Below are 25,063 nucleotides of genomic sequence, written 5' to 3' on the forward strand. Positions count from 1 at the left end.
ATCTATTTCTCTATCTATCTATCTATCTATCTATCTATCTATCTATCTATCTATCTATCTATATATATATATATAGAGAGAGAGAGAGAGAGAGAGAGACGGGACAAATCTTATTTCCTGTTTCAGCCTAGCCCAAGGCCATCTACAGGCAGTAGCCACAGCAGTGGCAGCTCATATTTGTGTAAATTTTTTTGGCTTGCTAACAAAGGGAGACCGATATGATCATTTCAAACTTATTTGATGAGAACAAATAAGTTTGAAATGATCATATCGGTCTCCCTTTATTCTTTGTTAGCAAGCCAAAAAAATTTACTTACATATATACATACATACATACATACATACATACATACATACATACATGTATATATTCTTTAGTAAATAATAATGATTATTGAATAATTTGATTCAGCCTGCCAAATCTAATCTGTTTTAAGGTTTTGCCTTTAAAAATTAAATACATTTCTTGAGAGTTGTTTTTAATAGTAAATTGACAGTAGTTGCATTTACATTTAAATAATTTTTCATATTGTTTCCTAGAAAGCTAACAAAATTAACAAAATACCCCACAAAGCTTGACTCTAAAGAAGGTTGATTTGTTCAATGCAGCTTTATCAGGAGCAAGATATATGTGAAGAGGAGATGCCTGAGGACTCAGATGGTGTCCGTATGGTTAGGACTCCCACCCCACCAACGCTGTCACCACCAGCTATAACTTTAAGAAGCAGAGAAGAGTTTACTTATGAAGACTCGTTTCCAGGTGAAAAAGGACACCTTGTGGTATTGTTACTATGCCTAGTTTCTGGTTCTGATTTCTTGTTTCATCGTATCACCTTTAAAGCTAAGGGCTGTGCAGTAAGATCAAGGGAACAACTCTGACACATTGTCCTGAATAACTGAACTCTTTCTTGGCTTTAGCAAATTGCTGAAGGCATTTTGAAAGTCAGGCTTGTTGCTTTGTTGTTGTAAATTGAAAGCAAGAATGTGGAGCCTCATAGATTAGATTGCCTTGTCTTAAGAACATAAAAGTCACCCTGGTGCAAGGCAGAAAGAAGAGGGGGAATGTCACCAATGTCAGAATGTCATCTGTCTTGATCTTGACACCTCAGGCATAGGGCACTTGTATATTTGCAGCTGAAAAATACTGGAGGCAAAGGAGAGGGCTGGCTGTAGTATGTAAACAACTACATGGGGGCTACAGAGCTGGAAAGTAATCTCAACCTCCATATAATCAGGTGAAGAAAATAGTAAGAGGCAAGCCTGACAGAAAAGACAACATAAAGCTCTCAGTAACTGATAGTAGGGTGACTGAGTCTTGCTGAGCTGTAGGAATTAGAGAAAATAATGAGACTATAGATATATATATATATATATATTGCCTGAGGCGGGTTTTTCCCTACCTGATGAAAGGGAACCATTAAGAAACTGAAACTTCAAAACTTTCTAGAGCTACAAAACTCTGATCATCTGCAAGCTAGGTGTCAGTAATTGACATAAAATATATTGTGTGTCTCTAATTGTTTCTCATTGCGTGCTAAATTCCCACAACAAACATTGCATTTCAACCCCCATTTTAGTCCACTAATTCATTTGGTTAGCTAAGTAACCTTCCATTATTGCATTTATTTGCGCGGGGCAATTACATCACATTAAAATTGAAGCCGGATTCAGACAAATTAGAACAGCATCAGAGAAAAGCAGGCTGACCAGAGGACTAGAAATGAAGTCCGAGGAAGAGAGAAGGGACTGGAAACGGTCAGCTTTGAGAAGACTAAGAGGGGATGCAGTGGATCTTTTCATAGACCTGAAGAGATGTCAGAGTGGTCCTTGCTGCCAAGCTTGGTTGTTTTCCTGCAGACATTTCATTACCCAAAGTAAGTAACCTTCAGACAAAAGCACTGATGATGTTACCTAGTTTGGGTAATGAAATGTCTGCAAGAAAACCACCAATCTCAGAAAGCACCAAGGACTCCTCATTTCAGTCGTGAGCTCCAAATATTCTCCTTTATTGAGAGAGATGTCAGAGGAAAGGTCAAGAACTGTTATTTTAGAATTCAACACAAGGAATATTTAAGCTACAGGGGGAGAAAAGCTAACAGCAGTGCAGGTTAATAGAGCATACTTGAGTCCCAAAACTGTTTCACTTAAGCTCTCTGCAAACCTCAGAAGAGCAGTAGATAAAGAGTGCCCAGCTGGGAATTACTACTTGTGTTATTCCTTGTGCATTTTCTTAAAAGCAAGCGGGGGTGAACGCTTTCAGAGATAGAACATTAGGGTAGCTCAGTTGTAGTGGGAAACTTTATTGTCCACATGGGCTGTATACAAGGCTTTGGTGGTAGGGTGGAGATTGTCAAGAGTACATTCATAATGGAAGCCTTGATGGAGCTGAGGTTACTAGAAGGAAGGGGATTAAGCCATCCTGCTCTTTATACATTGGGCTCTCCCTTACTAGCTTGTCAATCTCAAAGCCACTGATGATTTTCTGATTTGTTGAAGGCCTCTTTTGCAAAGCCCAACAACCATGGAGTTCTTTTAGCCCAAAACCAAGAGCCTTGGATACTCTAGAATCTGTAACAGAGAATGCTTTACATTCATCAGGACTTGCAAGTCAAAGAAGTCTAATTTAGTTGTTGGGTCTTGCAGAAGTAGAACCTTCCAGAAATCTAGGGGTGGCTGCAAATCAGTAAATAAATTTGCTGGAGCAGGTGAGAGGAATCGGGAGATATGATCAGCCTCATGAGGGCAGCAAAGCCCCAATAGAACCATAGGCTGCCTGCTCCAGGCTAAATTAATGTGTGGAAACTGTATGTTCTCTGAAGCATTCATATGGTCCCCAGACCTACTTCATTTCCCAAAGTTACATGTCAGTTCATGCAATAAATATTGGAAGAGACTTTTGTAGTAGCCTAGTTATGAATAAAAGTGATGCTTTCTGTAAACTATGAAGATATGTGAGTTGTTTAAAAAAACATACATTACTTTTTTTCCAGAACAAGAGGGACATTCTTCAGTGGCTTCATCAGTCAGCGCATCTGTAATTAAATCACCATCAGACCCTTCACATGCCTCTATTCCACAGCCACCTCTTTTGCTCCCAGCAATTGCAACAAGGACTAACAGCGCATCAGTGTCCAATAGAAACCCTAGTATAGAAAACAAACTTCCACAGGCTATCGTTAAACCACAAATCCTGACTCATGTTATTGAGGGCTTTGTGATCCAAGAGGGTTTAGAACCATTTCCTGTAAGTGTAAATATACATCATTGCACCTTGTACGTGTGATATTTTCCTTTTAAAAGGCAATGTGCTGTGGTTATTTGGGGCTTCTGTTTCTTTATTCCTTGTAATTCTGAATAATTTGGATTAATTGTCTTCTTAGTAATTATTGTCTGGTCTTCATGAAGTGAGTGGAGTTTATGTTTGCTGCCCAACAGTGTTCTGAACTTTAGTGGCTACAATCAGACTGAGCTTTGCCAGGAAAAAAAATGAGACAACTCATAAAAACGTATGCCTTTTAATAAAATTTGTTGATTGGAACAGGTCCTACCAGATTCTTCGAGAATATTTGCCAACATAGACTCTTCCTATAATCTCTGCCGGAAAAGTTAATGTTCCTACTCACCAAATTGGAAAATAGGGTAATTAATAAGAAATTAATGTGCTTCATTTACGGAGCACCCACCATCCATGTGTTAACCACATTGATGGTTGGGTTCCCCATAAATGAAGAAAATATGTGAGATCATAAAATACAACTTTTTAGAGAAGACTCCTGAGTGTATTAAGAGTAACAGTAAGACTGAATCTCCTTTCCCGAACATCAACAGCATTCTCATCAAAGTCACTTCTGATGAACTGCATAGCTAAATATATTTGATAAATAAAATTCGGATGAACCCATAATTCTTGGTAATGACTATATTTACTCCCTGTCAATCTCTAAACCATGCTGATGCTGGGAAGAAAAATGCATAACCTCAACATAGATGTCAGGGATTGGTCCATCAATAATTTTGGATTGGAGATTTAAAAAAAAACAATGTCTCTTACTGTTTTTAAGTGACATTTAAAATATATTTAAAACTGATTTGTTTTCAGGTTTTTTTTGTTTTGAGATTTATTTATTTTAATACTCATGCTGCAGGCAGGGTTTCAAGAGAGACAAGATCCATAGCTGAGGAATAATCAGCATGTGTTTGAGAAGTGTTGTTCCTCATGTTGATTTTTTGTTTGTCCTTTTCACTGAGTGAAAACCAGTTCTTTCCCACGGGTAGGTTGCTTCTGAAAGAAGATAAGCCACCAGGGTAGAAGTAGGGTGACATTTTCCTTTGGGCAGGAAGCATGGACTCTTCTGCCTTTTTGTTGAAGACAGCTTTCAAATATAACTAAGGCTCAGTACCATTCTGTTTCATAAATGCAATTATTTGTACTCATTTATTATTACATGTATTATTAAATGTAAATGCACTGTAAGCATTCAGCGCAGCTTACAAAATTGCACATCAGAGCTGCTCATCCAAAGGCAAATAGAAAATACCAAACACACACACACACACACACACACACTGTAAATATAAATATGTGTGTTTTCAACTTACGGCCTTTCATCCTAAAGTTTGTTACTCTCTTTCATAACAAAAAAGTTGTATTTCTCACTCTGTTTTTCCTGTGTATGTCAGGGCTGGAAAGAGATGGCAGAATATAATCCATTTCCTATGAAAGGAATAGAACAGTAGCTCAGAATAACATTTTTATTTTTCCTGTGGTATCTCATTACAAAGCCACAAATGGAAATTTTATTTTTCCTCTTCATGTCTCCATATTTCATTTCACATTTTCTTCCATATGCTGGTTCACCCATAGCCTCTGGACCCCAAATGGCTACATTAGTGCCTGTCTTTGAAATTGATGGAAGCATCTAATCTATGGCTCTGTACGTCCTTGTAGCAGTAACTAGACTAGCAAAGCCCTGAAATCTTCAAACACTTGATATGAGAAACCATATATTTTTGGTGGGGGTTAATGATTTCATCTTTCTCTCTTAACAGGTAAGTTGCTCATCTCTTCTGGTTGGCCAACCTGCAAAAAAGAGACTCTTGTTGGAGGAGCAAGTTGTGAATATTATGTGTGTCGAACCAGAGCTTCAGAACAATGCAAAACTTGCAGAGAATTCCTCGGACACTGAGCTGGAGGACATAATTACTGAAGGTTTTTGTATTTCATTTAATCTGTATGAATATTTATTCCTCTATTTTCTCAGGAGCTTTAAATATCATCCTGAGTTGCCTTCCAACTTTTGAGACTTCAGATTCTCAAGAGAGTTTGTTTCAAGGAAATTACAAATCAAAACCATCTTTAAGGTGTCAGTGGTGAAACTGCAAGGGGACATTCTATACCTGCCTTTAGGTTTTCATGCTAGATGAATTTAAGGGCTCTGGAAGAAGATGTATTTCCCCATCTTCATCAGAAGCACTATTGTAACTAAATGGGAATAAAAGTTGCATTGGCTGCATGAATGGGTGTCTTGAATCCATCGTTAAATTCCTGCTAGTGGTAATCTGGTGAATGCTTCAGCTCATCCAGAGTTTATTGAATATTAACAGAATCTGTTCAAATACGGTGGTTGGCAACTTGCATTGAACAGAATAAGGTGGAAAACCCAAACATTTATAGGTTAAAATGTACATTATTATTATCACCACGGGCAAGCAATATTCATTCTATCATGGTATACAGGTAGTCATCAACTTACAATTAGAATTAAGCCTCTAATTTCTGTTGTTAAGTGAGACATTTGTTAAGTGGGTTTTGCCTTATTTTATGACCTACCTTGCGATAGTTGTTAACTGAATCACTACTGTTGTTTAGTTAACAACACGGCTTCCCCATTGACTTTTCTTGTCAGGTCACAAAAGGGGATCACATGAACCCAGGACAATGCAACCGTCATAAATATGAGTCAGTTGCCAAGCATCTAAATTTTGATCATGTGACCAATGGGATGCTGCAATGGTCATATGTATGAAAAACAGTCATGTCACTTTTTTCGGTGCTCTTGTAATTTCGAACGGTCACTTAATGAACTGTTGTAGGTTGAGGACTACCTGTAATTCTGTGAGTTAAAGGTTTTGAATATTTTCAATTTTAAAGTTGCTTGTGGGATATAATATAGTTAAATTTGGCACCACCATGTTATTACTACGTATTGGAAGGGTTTTATTCCTCACTCTATAAAAGTCAGAGGTTTGATATATGACTGAGTAGTTTAAGTGATGGAAATTGATATTATACTTCTTGTGGAGTTTTTTTTAAAAAAGAATTTACTTGGGAAATATCACATCTTATTAGTCCTAAATTTATTAATCTGGAGGACAAGCCATATTGTTATCAATCTTATTTTTAATTTTAATGAGCCTTGTATACAGAGCTGTAGTTCGAAATGTTGAAATTTGTAAACCTGGGTATGTAGGAACTCTTTTATTTGCTAAATTATATATGTTTTTACAGGATCAAAAGACGTACAATTTCAAACTAAAATGCATGGAACAACACAAAGTGCCTGTTTTTGTATACTAGACACTAGAGAGTAAAATTGAATAACCTATACATGGATGGTCTTGGCATTAAAAACTTTGAACTTCAGATTAAAAGCATTTGGTTACCGAATAGGAAGTTACAGGTAGTCCTTGCTGAACAATGTCAGTCGTCATTGGTTGCCATCGCTGAATGAGGACTGCACAGGATGTTGAATTGAGGATGTCACTTGATCATAACTTCTGACTCTTCTCCATTGATTTTACTTCTGGGAAGTTGGAAGGAAAGGTCACAAATCATGATCATATGATCATAAGATTGCTGCAACGGCTGGAATTTAGAGAAGTTGTCAGTACCACTTGTTCAGTGGTATTGCAAGTTCCAACAGTTGTTAGTGTATCATTAAATAATATCTGTCATTAAGCATTAAGTACGTAGTAATATCTGTATTTCTGATGTTGAGCCACTGACATTTTAAGAAGATGGAACTAGGAGGGCTGGTCATATACTTCGATTGCACAAAAATATTTTCAATCAGATCTTTATTTTAATTTTTTATTTGTGACTATATTATACAATTGTGCTGAGGTTCCTAAGGTGAGGCAGTCCACAATGGATAGCTTTTTATTTGATCTTAATCTGACAGAACTGATGCTATGTTCTTGATTTACTTCATTTTTTTCTTTGTTTAAAAAAAACTTGTTTTTTTAAAAAAATCACTGAAGGTACAATGATGAAGAAAGGCCTCCCTCATGACCAACAGCTGCCAAATACCAGATCATTTTGGCATACAATTCCCCAAGACATGACAGTTTCAAACACATTTGCTGCAATGGGATGGTTCAAACTAACTGCATTTATTCTGCTATTTCCTTTAGAGGGACTAGATGAGATGGAAACAGATCTCCTCAAGTGTGAATTTTGTGGGAAAATGGGGTACGCGAACAAATTCCTGAGGTCAAAACGGTTCTGCACCATGTCCTGTGCTAAGAGGTATTCTTCATTCGTTATCATTTTACATATTGTAAAAACCACAAGTACAGCACAGGATTTGGAACCAAATTCTTATGTACTAAGTCAAATGAGTCCCAAACATAGGTGCTCACTGTGATGATCCTGAGTAAAGGATCTGCTGGTTCCATCCATAAGGATATGGTGTTAAATGATGTTGTTGTTAGTTGCAAAGTCGTGTCCGACCCATTGCGACCCTATGGACAACGTTCCTCCAGGCCTTCCTGTCCTCTACCATCTTCTGGAGTCCATTGAAGCTCACGCCTACTTCTTCAGTGACTCCATCCAGCCACCTCATTCTCTTTCGTCCCATTCTTCTATTGCCCTCAACCTTTCCCAGCATTAGGCTCTTCTCCAGTGAGTCCTTCCTTCTCATTAGGTGGCCAAAGTATTTGAGTTTCAGCTTCAGGATCTGGCCTTCTAAAGAGCAGTCAGGGTTGATCTCCTCTAGGACTGACTACAAGGGACGCGGTGGCTCAGTGGGTCAGGACGCTGAGCTTGTCGATCAGAAGGTCGGCAGTTTGGCGGGTCGAAGCCCGAGTGCCGCGTAGCAGAGTGAGCGCCTGTTACTCGTCCCAGCTTCTGCCAACCTAGCAGTTCGAAAGCACGTAAAAAATGCAAGTAGAAAAATAGGGACCACTACGGTGGGAAGGTAACAGCGTTCCGTGTGCCTTTGGCGTCTAGTCATGCCAGCCACATGACCACGGAGACGTCCTCGGACAAGCGCTGGCTCTTCGGCTTTGAAACGGAGATGAGCACCGGCCCCTAGAGTCTGAAACGACTAGCACACATGTGCGGGGGAACCTTTACCTTTACCTTTACCTTTAGGACTGACTGGTTTGATCGCCTTGCAGTCCAAGGGACTCGCAGGAGTCTTGTCCAGCACCACAGTTCAAAGGCCTCAATTCTTTGGCGCTCAGCCTTTCTTATAGTCCAGCTTTCACTGCCATACATTGCAACTGGGAAGACCATGGCCTTGAGTATATGCACTTTTGTTGACAGGGTGATGTCAACAATATGATAGGGTATATATATTTTAAGACAAGCTTGGAAGTCAGAAATATTATTTATACCCTGGAACAGATAGATTAATACCTGTGCTTGTATCAAAGGAGTATAAGCTCAAAGAAAAAGTTGTACTTTATATAAAATAGTTCATATCTATCTCTCTCTCTCTCTCTCTCTCTCTCTCTCTCTCTCGTTTCTGCCTCCAACGTTTTACTAAGGTGAATTTGCAGACATTGGATTTTTTTTTCAGATTTCTTCTGTGCCTTCAGATTTTTAAGCTGCTTATCAACTGTATTTAATCAGAAACTTGTAACACAATAAACGTTAGAGAAAAATAATATTTTGAAAATAGACCTCAAGTTCGATACATTGGAAAAATGATTCTTTATAAGTCAAAAGCAATTAGAACAAAAAAAGAGGCAGGTTGTTCAACCTCAGCAATTACTAAAGGAAAAAAAACCAGCTCATTTTTAAACTGTAGTAGTATTGTAGTAGCATGGAGAAATACATCTTCTAGCTTGTCCTCAGCCAGTCGCTGTCTCTCATCCCAATCTATCTCATGGGTGGATATTGCAGGAATAAAATAAAAAACCACTGTATTAGCCACAGTGATTCTTTGGGCAAGCTGTAAAAGAAATGAGAGCGCGCGCACACACACACAGCACTTAATATAAATGTTTCAGATCAAATCTTTACTTTTTTAAAAAAAATGTGAATATATTTTGTAATGAAGTGACTACATCAGTTAAAGCCATAATAGTTAATGGGTAAATTTCTTCCAGCTTATGAATGGTCGGTATGTATTTCATCCAAAGTATTGGAAACAAACATTATTTATTTGAACTACAAGTTTTACTCTGAATCTTAACATCCTTCTGTGAAGAGACTAAAGCACTATGCCATCACTTCTAACCCCATTTTGATAGTGTCCATTGTAGAAGCGTGAGCGTATGTGATAATGATTGCACACCTTTCACCATTTGCATCTAGGTACAATGTGAGTTGCGGCAAGAAATTTCGATTGTACACCTCAGACAAGAGCAGCCGTTGGAGCCGTAGTCCAGATAACCCAAGTCTTGGGCAGCGTGGCAGGCGGCCAAGTGGCTCTGATGGAGCTCCAAGGGAACACTTCCTTAGACAGGTCTGTAGAATGCTAATTGAACTCCACGGTGTCCTTTTACCCGAGTCACAAAGGAAAATGGTTATACTGTGGTTTGTCTGTACTGCATTTTCCAGCTACCAATTACTTATCCATCTGCAGAAGAAGACTTGGCCTCTCAGGAAGACAACGTGCCGGTTGCCATGACCACCCGCCTGCGGAGGCAAAGTGAGAGAGAGAGGGAGCGTGAGCTTAGGGAACTGAGAATTCGGAAAACAGCCGACAACATGGATTTGTTGCCAGCCATGCAGTCGGTCCCATCAGGGTGGACCGTTGAAGATGTCTGGGCCTTCATTCATTCTTTACCTGGTACGCAGCTGAAAGCCGTGTCAATTTGCTAAGAACGATAGAGGGCAGGCATGCTGGGAGGGGAATACAGGTAGTCCTCGGCTTACGATCGCAATTGAGCCCAAAATTTGTGTGGCTAGGCGAAACGTCTGTTTAAAGTGAATTTTGCCCCATTTTATGACTTTTCACGCCACAGTTAAGTGAATCACCGCAGTTGTTAAGTTAGTAACACGGTTGTTAAATGAATCCGGCTTCCCCATTGACTTTGCTTGTCAGAAGGTCACAGCAGGTGATCACATGACCCCCGGGACACTGCAACTGTCATAAATATGAGCCAGTTGCCAAGTGTCTGAATTTTGATCATAGGACCAAGGGCAGGGGTAGGCAACCTTGGCTCTTTTATGACTCATGGACTTCAACTCCCAGAATTCCTGGGAGTTGAAGTCCATGAGTCATAAAAGAGCCAAGGTTGCCTACCCCTGACCAGGGGGATGCTGCAAGGGTCGTAAACATGAAAAACAGTCGTAAGTTACCTTTTTCAGTGCCGTTGTAACTTTGAACGGTCGCTAAATGAACTGTTGTAAGTTGAGGACTACCTGTATATGAGGTCCATACTTTGTTGCGGAAACATTGGGAGAATGTCAGATGTGCAGCGTATTGCATGTGATAGATCTAGAATTTATTTTCAGAATACTTTGACAAGACTTGCTTGTGTATGAAAACTCTTTTTCTGGTTCTTTTCTCAGATTCAACAAGAATAATTTGCATGTGTGACAGGTGACCTAACAGGATGGCAGACTGTGTGTATCTTCTGCATTCTGTCATAACTCATCTGCCATACAGTAAGGCTTATCAAAAACACTGGAATGTATTCCCACACCATTTTATTTTAAAAGAATGAGTCCGTGGTCCATGTGAAGCCCCATGGGGTTGCACGTTATTATAGGTTGTTTGTTTTTATATAATAATTTATAATAACAAACTTTTTATTAAAGTTTAGAATCACAAAGATGAAAAACTAATGCAAGCTAAGAAGAATATAAGAAGGAAAAGAAAAAGTATAGCGGAATATATATATATATATATATATATATATATATATATATATATATATATATATATATATATATATATATATATATATACCGTATATACTTGAGTATAAGCCGAATTTTTCAGCCCACTTTTTGGGCTGAAAAATTCCACTTCGGCTTATACTCCAGTCAACAAAAAAACTTACCGAGGACTTGTACGCGGCCGAGGCTTTGGTGCTTCCGGGATCGCCCGCACCTCTCCCAAGCCACCGCCGTCCGAGACCTGCCGAAGTTTGGGGAGGTTTGGGGAGGTGCGCGCGCACCTCCCCAAACTCCGCGCCTTGCCTGCCTGCTTCTTTCCGCAGCGGAAAGAAGCAGGCAGGCAGGGCGCGGAGGAACGGAGACTTGCCGACGTTTGGGGAGGTTTGGGCGCCTCCCCAAACCTCGGCAGGTCTCCGTTCCTCCGCGCAGACCTGCCGACGTTTGGGGAGGTTTGGGCGCCTCCCCAAACCTCCCCAAACCTCGGCAGGTCTCCGTTCCTCCTGCCGACCTTTGGGGAGGTTTGGGCGCCTCCCCAAACCTCCCCAAACCTCGGCAGGTCTCCGTTCCTCCTGCCGACCTTTGGGGAGGTTTGGGCGCCTCCCCAAACCTCCCCAAACCTCGGCAGGTCTCCGTTCCTCCTGCCGACCTTTGGGGAGGTTTGGGCGCCTCCCCAAACCTCGGCAGGTCTCCGTTCCTCCGCGCAGACCTGCCGACGTTTGGGGAGGTTTGGGCGCCTCCCCAAACCTCGGCAGGTCTCCGTTCCTGTTTGGGGAGGTTTGGGCGCCTCCCCAAACCTCCCCAAACCTCGGCAGGTCTCCGTTCTTCCTGCCGACCTTTGGGGAGGTTTGGGCGCCTCCCCAAACCTCCCCAAACCTCGGCAGGTCTCCGTTCCTGTTTGGGGAGGTTTGGGCGCCTCCCCAAACCTCCCCAAACCTCGGCAGGTCTCCGTTCCTCCGCGCAGACCTGCCGACGTTTGGGGAGGTTTGGGCGCCTCCCCAAACCTCCCCAAACCTCGGCAGGTCTCCATTCCTGTTTGGGGAGGTTTGGGCGCCTCCCCAAACCTCCCCAAACCTCGGCAGGTCTCCGTTCCTCCGCGCAGACCTGCCGACGTTTGGGGAGGTTTGGGCGCCTCCCCAAACCTCCCCAAACCTCGGCAGGTCTCCGTTCCTGTTTGGGGAGGTTTGGGCGCCTCCCCAAACCTCGGCAGGTCTCCGTTCCTCCGCGCAGACCTGCCGACCTTTGGGGAGGTTTGGGCGCCTCCCCAAACGTCCCCAAACCTCGGCAGGTCTCCGTTCCTGTTTGGGGAGGTTTGGGCGCCTCCCCAAACCTCCCCAAACCTCGGCAGGTCTCCGTTCCTCCGCGCAGACCTGCCGACATTTGGGGAGGTTTGGGCGCCTCCCCAAACCTCCCCAAACCTCGGCAGGTCTCCGTTCCTGTTTGGGAAGGTTTGGGCGCCTCCCCAAACCTCCCCAAACCTTGGCAGGTCTCCGTTCCTCCGCGCAGACCTGCCGACCTTTGGGGAGGTTTGGGCGCCTCCCCAAACGTCCCCAAACCTCGGCAGGTCTCCGTTCCTGTTTGGGGAGGTTTGGGCGCCTCCCCAAACCTCCCCAAACCTCGGCAGGTCTCCGTTCCTCCGCGCAGACCTGCCGACCTTTGGGGAGGTTTGGGCGCCTCCCCAAACGTCCCCAAACCTCGGCAGGTCTCCGTTCCTGTTTGGGGAGGTTTGGGCGCCTCCCCAAACCTCCCCAAACCTCGGCAGGTCTCCGTTCCTCCGCGCAGACCTGCCGACCTTTGGGGAGGTTTGGGCGCCTCCCCAAACCTCCCCAAACCTCGGCAGGTCTCCGTTCCTGTTTGGGGAGGTTTGGGCGCCTCCCCAAACCTCCCCAAACCTCGGCAGGTCTCCGTTCCTCCGCGCAGACCTGCCGACCTTTGGGGAGGTTTGGGCGCCTCCCCAAACGTCCCCAAACCTCGGCAGGTCTCCGTTCCTCCTGCCGACCTTTGGGGAGGTTTGGGCGCCTCCCCAAACCTCCCCAAACGTCGGCAGGTCTGCGCGGAGGAACGGAGACCTGCCGAGGTTTGGGGAGGTTTGGGGAGGCGCCCAAACCTCCCCAAACAGGAACGGAGACCTGCCGAGGTTTGGGGAGGTTTGGGGAGGCGCCCAAACCTCCCCAAAGGTCGGCAGGTCTGCGCGGAGGAACGGAGACCTGCCGAGGTTTGGGGAGGCTCCCAAACCTCCCCAAAGGTCGGCAGGAAGAACGGAGACCTGCCGAGGTTTGGGGAGGTTTGGGGAGGCGCCCAAACCTCCCCAAAGGTCGGCAGGAGGAACGGAGACCTGCCGAGGTTTGGGGAGGCGCCCAAACCTCCCCAAAGGTCGGCAGGAAGAACGGAGACCTGCCGAGGTTTGGGGAGGTTTGGGGAGGCGCCCAAACCTCCCCAAAGGTCGGCAGGTCTGCGCGGAGGAACGGAGACCTGCCGAGGTTTGGGGAGGCGCCCAAACCTCCCCAAAGGTCGGCAGGAGGAACGGAGACCTGCCGAGGTTTGGGGAGGCGCCCAAATCTCCCCAAAGGTCGGCAGGAGGAACGGAGACCTGCCGAGGTTTGGGGAGGTTTGGGGAGGCGCCCAAACCTCCCCAAAGGTCGGCAGGAGGAACGGAGACCTGCCGAGGTTTGGGGAGGCGCCCAAACCTCCCCAAAGGTCGGCAGGAGGAACGGAGACCTGCCGAGGTTTGGGGAGGTTTGGGGAGGCGCCCAAACCTCCCCAAAGGTCGGCAGGTCTGCGCGGAGGAACGGAGACCTGCAGAGGTTTGGGGAGGTTTGGGGAGGCGCCCAAACCTCCCCAAAGGTCGGCAGGAGGAACGGAGACCTGCCGAGGTTTGGGGAGGTTTGGGGAGGCGCCCAAACCTCCCCAAAGGTCGGCAGGAGGAACGGAGACCTGCCGAGGTTTGGGGAGGCGCCCAAACCTCCCCAAAGGTCGGCAGGTCTGCGCGGAGGAACGGAGACCTGCCGAGGTTTGGGGAGGTTTGGGGAGGCGCCCAAACCTCCCCAAAGGTCGGCAGGAGGAACGGAGACCTGCCGAGGTTTGGGGAGGCGCCCAAACCTCCCCAAAGGTCGGCAGGAGGAACGGAGACCTGCCGAGGTTTGGGGAGGCGCCCAAACCTCCCCAAAGGTCGGCAGGAGGAACGGAGACCTGCCGAGGTTTGGGGAGGCGCCCAAACCTCCCCAAAGGTCGGCAGGAGGAACGGAGACCTGCCGAGGTTTGGGGAGGTTTGGGGAGGCGCCCAAACCTCCCCAAAGGTCGGCAGGAGGAACGGAGACCTGCCGAGGTTTGGGGAGGCACCCAAACCTCCCCAAAGGTCGGCAGGAGGAACGGAGACCTGCCGAGGTTTGGGGAGGTTTGGGGAGGCGCCCAAACCTCCCCAAAGGTCGGCAGGAGGAACGGAGACCTGCCGAGGTTTGGGGAGGTTTGGGGAGGCGCCCAAACCTCCCCAAAGGTCGGCAGGAGGAACGGAGACCTGCCGAGGTTTGGGGAGGTTTGGGGAGGCGCCCAAACCTCCCCAAAGGTCGGCAGGAGGAACGGAGACCTGCCGACGAGCCGCGGCCACACAGGGTATTCCTGTGTATTCAGGCTTGCAAAATGGCGGATCGAGCCTCTGCTGGCGGCAGAGGCTTGCAGAACGGCGGATCGGCTTATACTCGAGTCAATAACTTTTTCCAGTTTTTGGGGGTGAAATTGGGGGTCTCGGCTTATACTCGAGTCGGCTTATACTCAAGTATATACGGTATATATATATATATATATATATATATATATATATATATATATATATATATATATATATATATATATATATATATATATATATATATATATATATATATATATATATATATATATAAAAATGTTCTTGAGGTTAGTGCTTTTCTTTGCAGCACACAAGGTTCTGGTTTTTCATTTTTTTTAAAGTGAATACCAGGTAGATCTGCAGAGTTTAATTAGCAGGAAATATGTGATGAACAGTACATTGTTGCACCTACAGTAATTGCCTATTTCAGCCTTTCTTTGAGTTATAAATTTAATAATATTGTATACATCATCACTATATCTAAAGCCACACTTGGATGATTCTAGGACAGCCTTCCCCAGCTCTGGCCTTCCACAGATGTATTGACATTGCAATTCACTGGACGTTCCAGGAATTGCAGTCCTAATAAATCTGGAGAGCATCAAAATAGAAGTTAGTTGTACACTGATAGAAATAGAAGTAGAGCAATAGGAATAGCCTTTAGACTTATATACCACTTCACAGTGTTTTACAGCCCTTTCTAAGTGGTTTACAGAGTCAGCATGTTACCCCCAGAAATCTGGGTCCTCATTTTACCGACCTCAGAAGGATTGAAGGCTGAATCAACTTTGAGCCGGTGAGTCTCGAACTGCCAAATTGCTTGCAGTCTGCAATCAGCAGAATTAGCCTGCAATACCACATTCTAACCACTGCACCACCCACAGTTCTTATATAGTTCATAAAAGGATGGAAATCCCTAAGAATTAAATGCAATTTATTCTATAAAATGCAAACATAAACTCAGACTAAGTTCAGCACAATTACTAAATTCAGATTAGATTCTGATAAATACGATCCTTTTTATGTACCGAAAAGTTACTGAATCAAGCTGGAAAATCCCTAATTTCAAGGCAGCCATGACTTCCTTTCCTGGTAATGTTTGTTATTTGTTGCAGGTTGTCAAGATATTGCTGATGAATTTCGAGCCCAAGAGATTGATGGGCAGGCTCTTCTCTTATTAAAAGAGGATCATCTCATGAGTGCAATGAATATTAAGCTAGGACCTGCACTAAAAATCTGTGCACGGATCAACTCTCTGAAGGAATTGTAGTGGAAAACCAAGGCTTAAACCACAGTTTTAAATTGACTTGTAAAGTAATAAGCCAACATCTCAGTGTTCGATGCAACTATTACTGCTCTGCTTTGCTTTGCTAAGCATTTTTTTCCACATTAAAAACTGTTGGAGGATCATTTTTAATATGAACTTCCAAACTTTCCAGCTGTTCAGCAAGCATAAAGCTGGGTTGGTTTAAAATGATTTAGTCAAAACCTGAGTGAGGTAGAGTCAGTGGGAAGCTCTAAGAAGTGTATGTAATATGTTATGGGTGATGCTTATTCCAAAAAAGGCAATTACAAGAATTAAGCTTCTTTTGAATATATAACCTTGATTACAGTTTTACATTGTGTTTCTATACACTTTTTTCCTTTATAGAAAGCTTTTACAAATACGGATTAACAGAAGAGTCCACAGAGTCTGTGGAAGCATTGACTATGGTAAAATGCTATGCATTTAATTGTGCTCATTGGATTTCAGTTAATCTTGAGCCTATGGTTTGAAGAGAACCTGTAGTTCACCTTCTCTTCTTTCTTAATCCTACAGCTCACCCACCATTGTACCATTTCCTTTAAGTGTGGAAGCTTTTCTGTAAACATGTGAAATATTTTGGGAATTCTGCAAACCTTCCTCCATTAGAAATTTTGATCTTACAGATCACATGTGCCCTCCTTGCCAGTTTAAGCAGAACCCCCATCAATGTTTAGTCCCCCCCTTAAATTAGTCAGTGGGGAGGCATGAATGGGTGGAGCTTCATAGTGAGTATGATGCATGCAGTAGTATAGCTGCAGGGCAGTTTCTAGTTAACAAAAGCACATACATTATCTTTGTATGGCGCTATGTACTGAAGAGGGCATTATGTTGCTGTCTTTTTCCCTTTGTTGCTGGTTAAAGTAGACCAAAGGAGTTGATGCTCATCTGTCCAATCCCTAGAGTAGAGGCACACCTTCATCCATATGCTAGTGTGCAACTCTGATAGAGTAGTTTTTAAAGAAGTAAAATGGCTACTATTCTTTATTTACATCTGTTTTCTGTGTCTTCCTTCCTTCCTTCCTTCCTTCCTTCCTTCCTTCCTTCCTTCCTTCCTTCCTTCCTTCCTTCCTTCCTTGAATGCTGTTAGGGATGTTATTGGAAGAAGCACAGGTTGAAATGACATTGGTTTCAGCTCTAACTTTCCCACAGCCCAGTGTTATCTGCTTAAACTGCTCATCAGAGTGATGAGGATCCTAAATTAATTGGCACCAAAGTATTATTAGCAAGTGGTCAGATGTTTGCCCTCTGCATCTGCTTCATATTTTGCACTGTAAACCAAAAGATCTTGTTGCCATGATAGGGCTTGATCGGCCAGGCACATCAGTAATTTTTCTTGTGTAAGATAACACTGAGAAAGGTGAGCTTTTATGGTAGAAAAGAAATTCCTTGTAGCAGATTTCTTCCAATTCAGAACTTGCCCTCAGCCCTAGCTAGGATGACCAGGCTAGGAGAAGCCTTCACGTAATTGAATGTAAATCTTCCATAAGGTCTGTATTCATTTCCGACATAGGTCGATTTCAGTATAATATAATTAATGTAGATTTGTTTCTTGGGAAGAACTTACAGAAAGCTACTGTAGTTAATTCCTTGGTACTAGCAAAGATACCTGGTTACGGTTATTCCACTGAAGGAATCTATCAAAATACGGTAGATAAAGGGTGATTGCATTATTCATATAGCAAGGCTTTGGGGCTATATAGCAAAATGACAAATTGTTTTTAGCCAAGCAAAGATTGTGAGCAACACATTGGAAATAAAGATAGGTTTGTGAAGGGAACTTATGCCAAAGCAGAATTACAAACCTGGCTCTATATGTTGAACTTTCAAACAAAAATAGGTCAAGCCACTATAGTCCCATTCACTTTAAAGAATTTAAGGGTGGGTTTAAAGGAGTTATTTAAGAGTACTCACAGGCTAATTTGTAAATCACTTTTAGCAAACGATTTCGATTTTACTGAGTTGAATATCAGGTTGACTTAGTTTTGCAAGTGACTTTTCTTTGAATGTTTATCTTTTAAGTATTTAAATGCTGCAGCATTTTTTTTCCATATTCTGTAGTTATCAGCAGGGCACGGTTTCATATTCATAGTAGTATGATAAGTATTCTATATTTTCTCTCAAATACATACTTGACTTTCATTAGCTGCACAGTGTATAGCCTTACAGTACTTTTCTAAAGAGGATTATGGTATTACTTTTATGTAGTCAGCAGTAGTATTGTTCTTCTGAAAAAGACAGGATATGAAGAGAAGCACAAAACGGATTTTGTTCTTGCTTAATCCCCAAGAAACCAATTTGAAATGGGCAGTGTCTGTGATTGCAAGCAACTGCTGAAAGAACAAAAGCATAACTATTCAGATGAGTGGCATCTGGATAATTTGAGACATCCTCTTGCATTGGGGTAATATTTTTGTAAGATACTGAGGACACTATATAGGTAGTCATCAATTTAAAACCATTCATTTAGCGACTGAAGTTAAAACGGCCCTGAAAAAAGTGACTTCTAACCAGTTTTCACACAACACATAACTGTTGCAACATCCCCCTGGTCACGTGATCAAAATTCAGACAATTGGCACACATTTACAATTCGTTGCAATGTCCCAGGGCGTGGAATCACTTTTTGTAACCTTCTGAAAAAGCAAAACCAATGGGGAAGCCAGATTTGAACAGCTTTGTTGCTAACTTAACAGCTGCAGTGATTCACTTAACAACTCTGGCAAAAAAAGGTCGTAAAATATGACAAAACTCACTTAACTATTGTCTTGCTGAGCAACACAAATTTGGGGCTCAGTTGTAGTCATTAGTCGAGGACTCCTTGTGTTTTTGCATACATTCTCCCCTCCCCCTCTTGCCATCCATGGGAGCGAGGGGATAGTCTTAAAGCTCAAAAAAAAACCCCACACACACAAAAAAAACCCCACCAAATCCCAGCCTAACTTTCCCCTGGATGCAGAGTTTAGTCCTGGCTTAGCAAAAGGGCAGAATTTGTGGTCCTCTGACTAGGCAGCCTTCTGCTTGGGACGGAGCTGTCTTGAAGAAAGCTTTTGGGGACTACATGCAATTAAGATGCTTTTGTGTTTGCTTTCAGCATTTTTCACTGCAGTTTCCTTGGGCGTTGGTTGGACGTTGCATAGAAATAATTGTGCAAGTTGGACTCCCGGTGACTTGTCTGAACCCAGTCGAACAGGGAGAACACTTATTTGGAGGGTTATTAATTTTCTTTAGGTGATTTGTCAAACAAAAAGGGGACAATTGCATGAAGGAACATTTTAGAAGATTTTGTCTGCCTGAGGGATTTCCTCCTCCCCTTCTCTTTCTAACAGTGTTCTATTTCTTAAGTTCATTTGATCATGCATCAGCAGAGTTTCCCCCCCCCATAAAAATGCATCAAGTGATAATCAGTTATTTCTTTATGTTGGCAAACTGAGGCTGCTTCTGTGGGTGTCTGCAGAATAACTCTCGACATACAAGGATTATTTTATGAGAACTGTTGCACCCTACAACAAAACATTTGAATGTATGCTAGACCCTGCATTTGTTGCTAGTTTTTCTAATCTACTTTAGTTCCTAGGATCCCCTGAAAAGTTGTTTGTAATAGTTTGGGGGACCATTTATAAAATAATAATAGTATTATTATTTACTACTTGTAGTAGTATGGCAAGTGATGGGAGGAGATTGAGCTGACGAGTTCCCTGACTGGCATAGCACCTGCCCAGTAAGGCTGGCCATAGCTGCATCTCATAAAACTTGCAACAGAGCACAGCTAGAAAACCTCCTGGCTTTGGAGAAAAGAGTCATCTACAACTGTTTTTCAGGCTGCTATTTTTCATTGAAAGGAATACGTTGCAGGTAGTCCTCGGCTTACAACCAGTCACTTAGCAGTGGTCAAAATTACAACGGATCTCCCTGGGGATACTTGCAACCTGGATTCGAAGTTCAGGCCATTCCTCTCCCCCCCCCCCTGCATCACATGACCATGACTGCATTTGGGGGGCTTGGCAGATGGGCCAATTTTACGGCTATCTGCAGCATCTCTGTCACATCACTGCATTTTACAGTCGTTTTGCTGAAAACCGGCGTTTCCGGCTTATGGCAAAACCAGGCTATAGCAAACCAGTGGTTTGCTTAATGATTGTGCAGCAGCTGCTTAATAACTGTTGCCAAAAAAAAGCTGCTAAAAATTGGGTCGGTCGTGTGGTTGACCCGATTTAACAACCATCCTGTGTTATGATTTTGACAGGCAGTCACCATTATGGCTGACACTTGAGGACTACCTGTGCATCATGCACTTTGAATGGGATACAGCTTTTCCAAAGGGGGCCGATAAAGCAGCGGTCCCTAACTGTTGTGGCTTGGCAACCCAGCTGTGGAGAAAGAAGGGAACTGGGCTGCGTGAGTGGTAGGACGGCTTGCTTGGCTTGCACAAGCAGCGGCCCAGCGCGCAGGAGCACGAGTGCCCACCAGAGTGCTGCTTGTGCAAGTTGTGTTGCGCATGTGCGTGCCAGCCTGCCACTCATGCGGCCCAATTCCAAATAGGTCACGGTCCTTTAGTGGGCTGCGGCCAGGGGGTTGGGGGCTCCTGCGATAAAATTAAGTTCTGATTCCAATTGCTTCGCTTTTTTTTTTTTTGAACAGGATTGTGAAACCAAATTTTTAAGTGTACTTTCCTTGTAGAATGAAAAACTCTGTACATAAAAATAAACCAGATCCTTTAGTATCTTCTTTGCAAATAAGCCTGCACAAAAATAGCAAACCTTATAAGACCTCAGTTTAAGGAACTGGGCCTATTACAGGTAGTCCTCGGACATACAACATTTCATTTAGTGACTGTTCAAAGTTACAACAGCACCATTGAAAAAAGTGACTTATGACCGTTTTTCACAGTTACAGACCGTTGAAGGGTCCCCTTGGTGATGTGATCAAATTCAGATACTTGACAGCTGACTCATATTTATGACGACTGCAGTGTCCCGGGGTCATATGATCACCTTTTGCGTCAATGGGGAATCCAGGTTTAGTAACAAACTTGTTACTAACTTAACTGCAGTGATTCACTTAACAACTGTGGCAAGAAAGGTCATAAAATGGGGCAAAACTCACTTAAGAAATGTCTCGCTTAACAAGACAATTTTTAGGCTCAGTTGTGGTTGTAAGTCAAGGACTACCTTTATTTTTGGGGAGGCACATATCCATTCAGGCTCTTGCCTGCTACATATGAAGCCCATTAAATAGAAGCCCAATAAGCAGAAACTTGACTGTATGTTCTTCCTAGAATATTTGTATGATAGTTTTCTTTTTGTAAAATTTTGCAGCATTTCACAGTATCTTATTCTAAAATAATTCTAAGTATTGTTTGTTTTTCTTACTGAATGTGTTGCTGTTCTGTGTCAGTCATGACAAGCTCGTTAATGGTTGCAATCATGGGGAAAAAAAACTAGATAAGAGAATAGGAGGAGGCACTTTCTTGTTATGACCACGGGAGGGTATAACAAGTAAAATGATACACGACTAATTACTTGCAATAATGACAAGCCTTAAAAAGGTTTCATGTAAGACAGTGTTTCTCAGCCTTGTCAACTTGAAGATGTGTGGACCTCAACTCCCAGAATTCTGCAGCCAGCATGCTGTGTGGGGAATTTTGGGAATTGAAGTCCACACATCTTCAAGTTGCCAGCATTGAAAAACATAGATGTAAGAGTTCCATAAACTGTCCCATACCTTTTAATACAATCTACTTCCATGGTTTCAGCTAGTGATTTAAGACATAGCTATTTCAGAAATGATAGTAAAAGCACTTAACTTGAGGTGGCAGAGAGGAGCATGTGAACTTCTTCTCATCCTTTACAAGCAATGATTTATTGAGTCAGGTTCATTATATCCTTATTTCGTTATTGAGGTCTAAGCTATTTTCCAGCTTAATAAAAGACTCAAGTGAACCTTTTAACTGGGCATCAGTATCTGGAATCTGGATGGTTAAACAAAGAAAAAAAATCAGCTATTATTTATATTAAGAGATATTTGATCTACATAACATTTGATATATTTCATGCTTTTAGAGCACCTTTGTAATATAATTTTTTTCATAAGGGTTCATTTGATAAATGTTTAAACCACTTTGAAGGTTGTCAAATTTATGAAGTTTAAGAACTGTGTCCTGCAAAAGAGGACACGTTTAACTGACCTGTAATCTTAAATGTTTTTAAAAGTTTATTGATTCTGATTTTGTAAAATTAGTATTTTATATTCCCTTTTCTCTGTTCATAAAACAAGAATATAGGGACCAGCAAAATGGACAAAGTTACAGTTTGTTGCAACAAAAGGTATTATATTCCCCCTCGTAATCCATTGGTTTTTGAAAAGCTATTTAAGTATGTCATATTTGAGTTTATTTGCTTCCATGTTATTCTTGCCAATATGTTCTTCACTATCTTTTTTGTTTGTTTTGGGAGTCACTCTTCCCTCTTCAGTACTGTGTTTACCTGAAAGGAAGATTTGCCTGATTTTAACTGTCCTCCTAAAAACAGAGTAGGTAATGCATATCAATTTCAGCCTTGGCAACTTCACATGAAACCAGTTCAGGATATTTCCTTCCTCCAAATTGTGAGTTTGACCATTTGTACATGTGCGTCCATATGTATGTACGTATGGTAGTCAGAAGTCATACTCCAACAAAGGACGGAAAAATAAATTCATATTGATTTAATAGCTGTAGATTAAGATTAAAATTCTATGAAAGTACATTGATCAATTCAACTGATCCCCAATCTAAATAAAGCAATTATTTTCACATATCCATGTAAGTACACAGAGATCAAGACGCAGAGAGTTTTCCCTCTTTCCAAAAGAAACAGCAAAACAGCAATATAGGAGCTTTGGAAAGAGGCATGCGCAGGGGGATGTTCAGAATGAAGAAAGCAACATTGCTGCCGACCCATTCATTCATTGTTGTGAGCACAACATGCAATGTGGCAACCCTTTTGTCATTCCAGGAAAAACAGTAAGGTCCTGTGATACCACTGAGGCAGTAAATGGGGTGAGGGGAGCCGGGGATGAAACATGCATGATCTCATCACCCAAATGCTGCAACTTTTAACATATTTGCATCAGATATCAGGACACAACTATATAATGACCACTTTCAGTCGGGACACCAGTTTGCTACAAAGGCTATTTGGTGAGCAAAAAGAGAGAGCTATGCTGAGAATTATAGGAAGAGAAAGGCAGGAACCAGGTTGGATGGATAGGAAGCAATATTATATCTGCCTAGGGTGGAAAAGTCCAATTAAATTCAACCTGGCAAGCAATAAGCAATGTGCAAGTTGATTAGCGTAGTTGACTTTTAATTTCAAAGCAGCCCTGCAGGCCTCTGTAAACTCAGGGTTATCCAGTAGCCTTTTTATAACAGTGTCTTCTATTCATAGATAATTTATGGAGTAGTCCCTCCCCCTTCCAACTATACTCACAGTCACAATTTACAGGGAAAAACCACTTTCCTATCAGGTAAATGCAGTATATGTAAAAACCAATAGAGAGGAATCTGTTAGGAATGAGCTCATCTATGTGAGGATGAGGGAGAACTGAGAATATTTGCAAATAAACTAATATGAGATTATAAAGGTACCTATCTCTGTATCATGGAATATTTGGATTTCTGAATAAGCGTGACACAAATTTGGGACTTGGCTTTTTTCCAGTGTTGGGTTGTCTAATGACCACTTGTTCCAAATGAAGCTGAATCATTTTTAACTTAAAAGAAAAATGCCACACAATGAATGAGGTAAAGTTTAAGCTATAAGTATCTTGTATGTATGAATACAGATATACATACATACATGTATAGCATGTAGATGGATTTTAGAGTCTCATATTTGTTATGGTCTGTAAAAGTGATGTAAAATTTATTTGTTATTAATCTGTCTGTTGATAAACTGATTATATAAATGAAAAATCAAAGCACCTTATACTATTGCTGCTTCAATTTGCTTGTAATTGCACCTTTGTTATCAGCACACTTCTTTTTTATTGGACATTTTTATGTGGTAAAATTGCTTTCTGTGAGATTACGGACAGTATCATCAAGTTGGTTTATATTTCAATTTTACATTAAAATTGTGAATACACAGCATCAGAAATAAAACTGACTTTCATTTGTCTCCTTTGTTTATTGGACTCTTTTTTCACATTTCAGAAATAAAATAGCAACCATGTATGTTACTTCAGTATACATTTAGTTTTAGGAACTTCAACAGTGAGCTCAAATAATTTACAGTAATGCAGACTTTTCAAAGATTTGATAGATGTAAATACATTTAATAGTCGAGAGTGAAGGTTCGTTCTCCGAGCTTGTAGGTTGGTTTCCAAACGTTTCGTTACCAGGCTAGGTAACATCTTTCATGAAGTTTAGGGAGATAAGTGTCAGTGTTCTGTTTATAAGGGCTTTGTGTGGTCACTAGGTCTGGTATGGGTGTGTCAAGTGAGAGATCTGTCAATTTAGTAATCAAACCTTGGGAAAATGGGCTGTCTCCGCCAGTGCAGTGTCTGTAGATCTTGGATAGCAATAGCACTTAGGCTTAGTTACTGCTTCACAATGCTTTATAGACCTCTCTAAGAGGTTTACCAAGTCAGCATACTACCCCCAACAATTTGGGTCCTCATTTTACCGATCTCTGAAGGATGGAAGGCTGAGTCAACCTTGAGCTAGTTAGAATCGAACTGCTGGCAGTCAGCAGAATTAGCCTGCAATGCTGCATTGTAACCACTGCGCCACCACAGCTCTTGTTCCCTGAAAAGAGGAGACAGCATAGAAAAGCACAGGAATGAGTTAAAGGTCATCAATACAGTAACAGTATTTGCATCTAAATTATTATTTCTTAAATTATTATTATTATTATTATTATTATTATTTATTGAATTTCTATACTGCCCCTCTCCCAAAGGACTCAGGGCGGTGTACAGGGCAATAAAATACACCGTACAAAAGTTAAAAGTAAAATTAATTTAGCCCTAACAATAAATAGTTAAAAATAAACCCAAACCCTTAGTCCAGGCCGGCCTG

The 25,063-nt window shown here is 42.2% G+C and overlaps 1 protein-coding gene across 5 annotated transcripts in view; it reads left to right on the plus strand.

The window, feature by feature from the left end:
- The window catches only part of PHC3 (polyhomeotic homolog 3), a 54,580-nt gene extending 30,419 nt beyond the window's left edge, over positions 1–24,161 (plus strand). For 4 of the 5 annotated variants that reach the window (XM_081329188.1, XM_081329187.1, XM_081329185.1 and 1 more), the window contains exons 9-15: positions 610–760; positions 2,991–3,244; positions 5,050–5,209; positions 7,414–7,528; positions 9,545–9,695; positions 9,791–10,022; positions 15,815–24,161. In XM_081329188.1, the coding sequence (XP_081185314.1) occupies positions 610–760; positions 2,991–3,244; positions 5,050–5,209; positions 7,414–7,528; positions 9,545–9,695; positions 9,791–10,022; positions 15,815–15,969 (1,218 nt within the window). In that variant the 3' untranslated portion in view covers positions 15,970–24,161. The remainder of the gene's footprint in view (positions 1–609; positions 761–2,990; positions 3,245–5,049; positions 5,210–7,413; positions 7,529–9,544; positions 9,696–9,790; positions 10,023–15,814) is intronic. The other variant, XR_014026615.1, reaches the window with a different exon arrangement.
- Positions 24,162–25,063: the final 902 nt, after the last annotated feature.

This window comes from Vipera berus, assembly GCF_964194415.1.
Source record: "Vipera berus genome assembly, chromosome: 5".
In the NCBI taxonomy this organism is placed as follows: Eukaryota; Metazoa; Chordata; class Lepidosauria; order Squamata; family Viperidae; genus Vipera; species Vipera berus.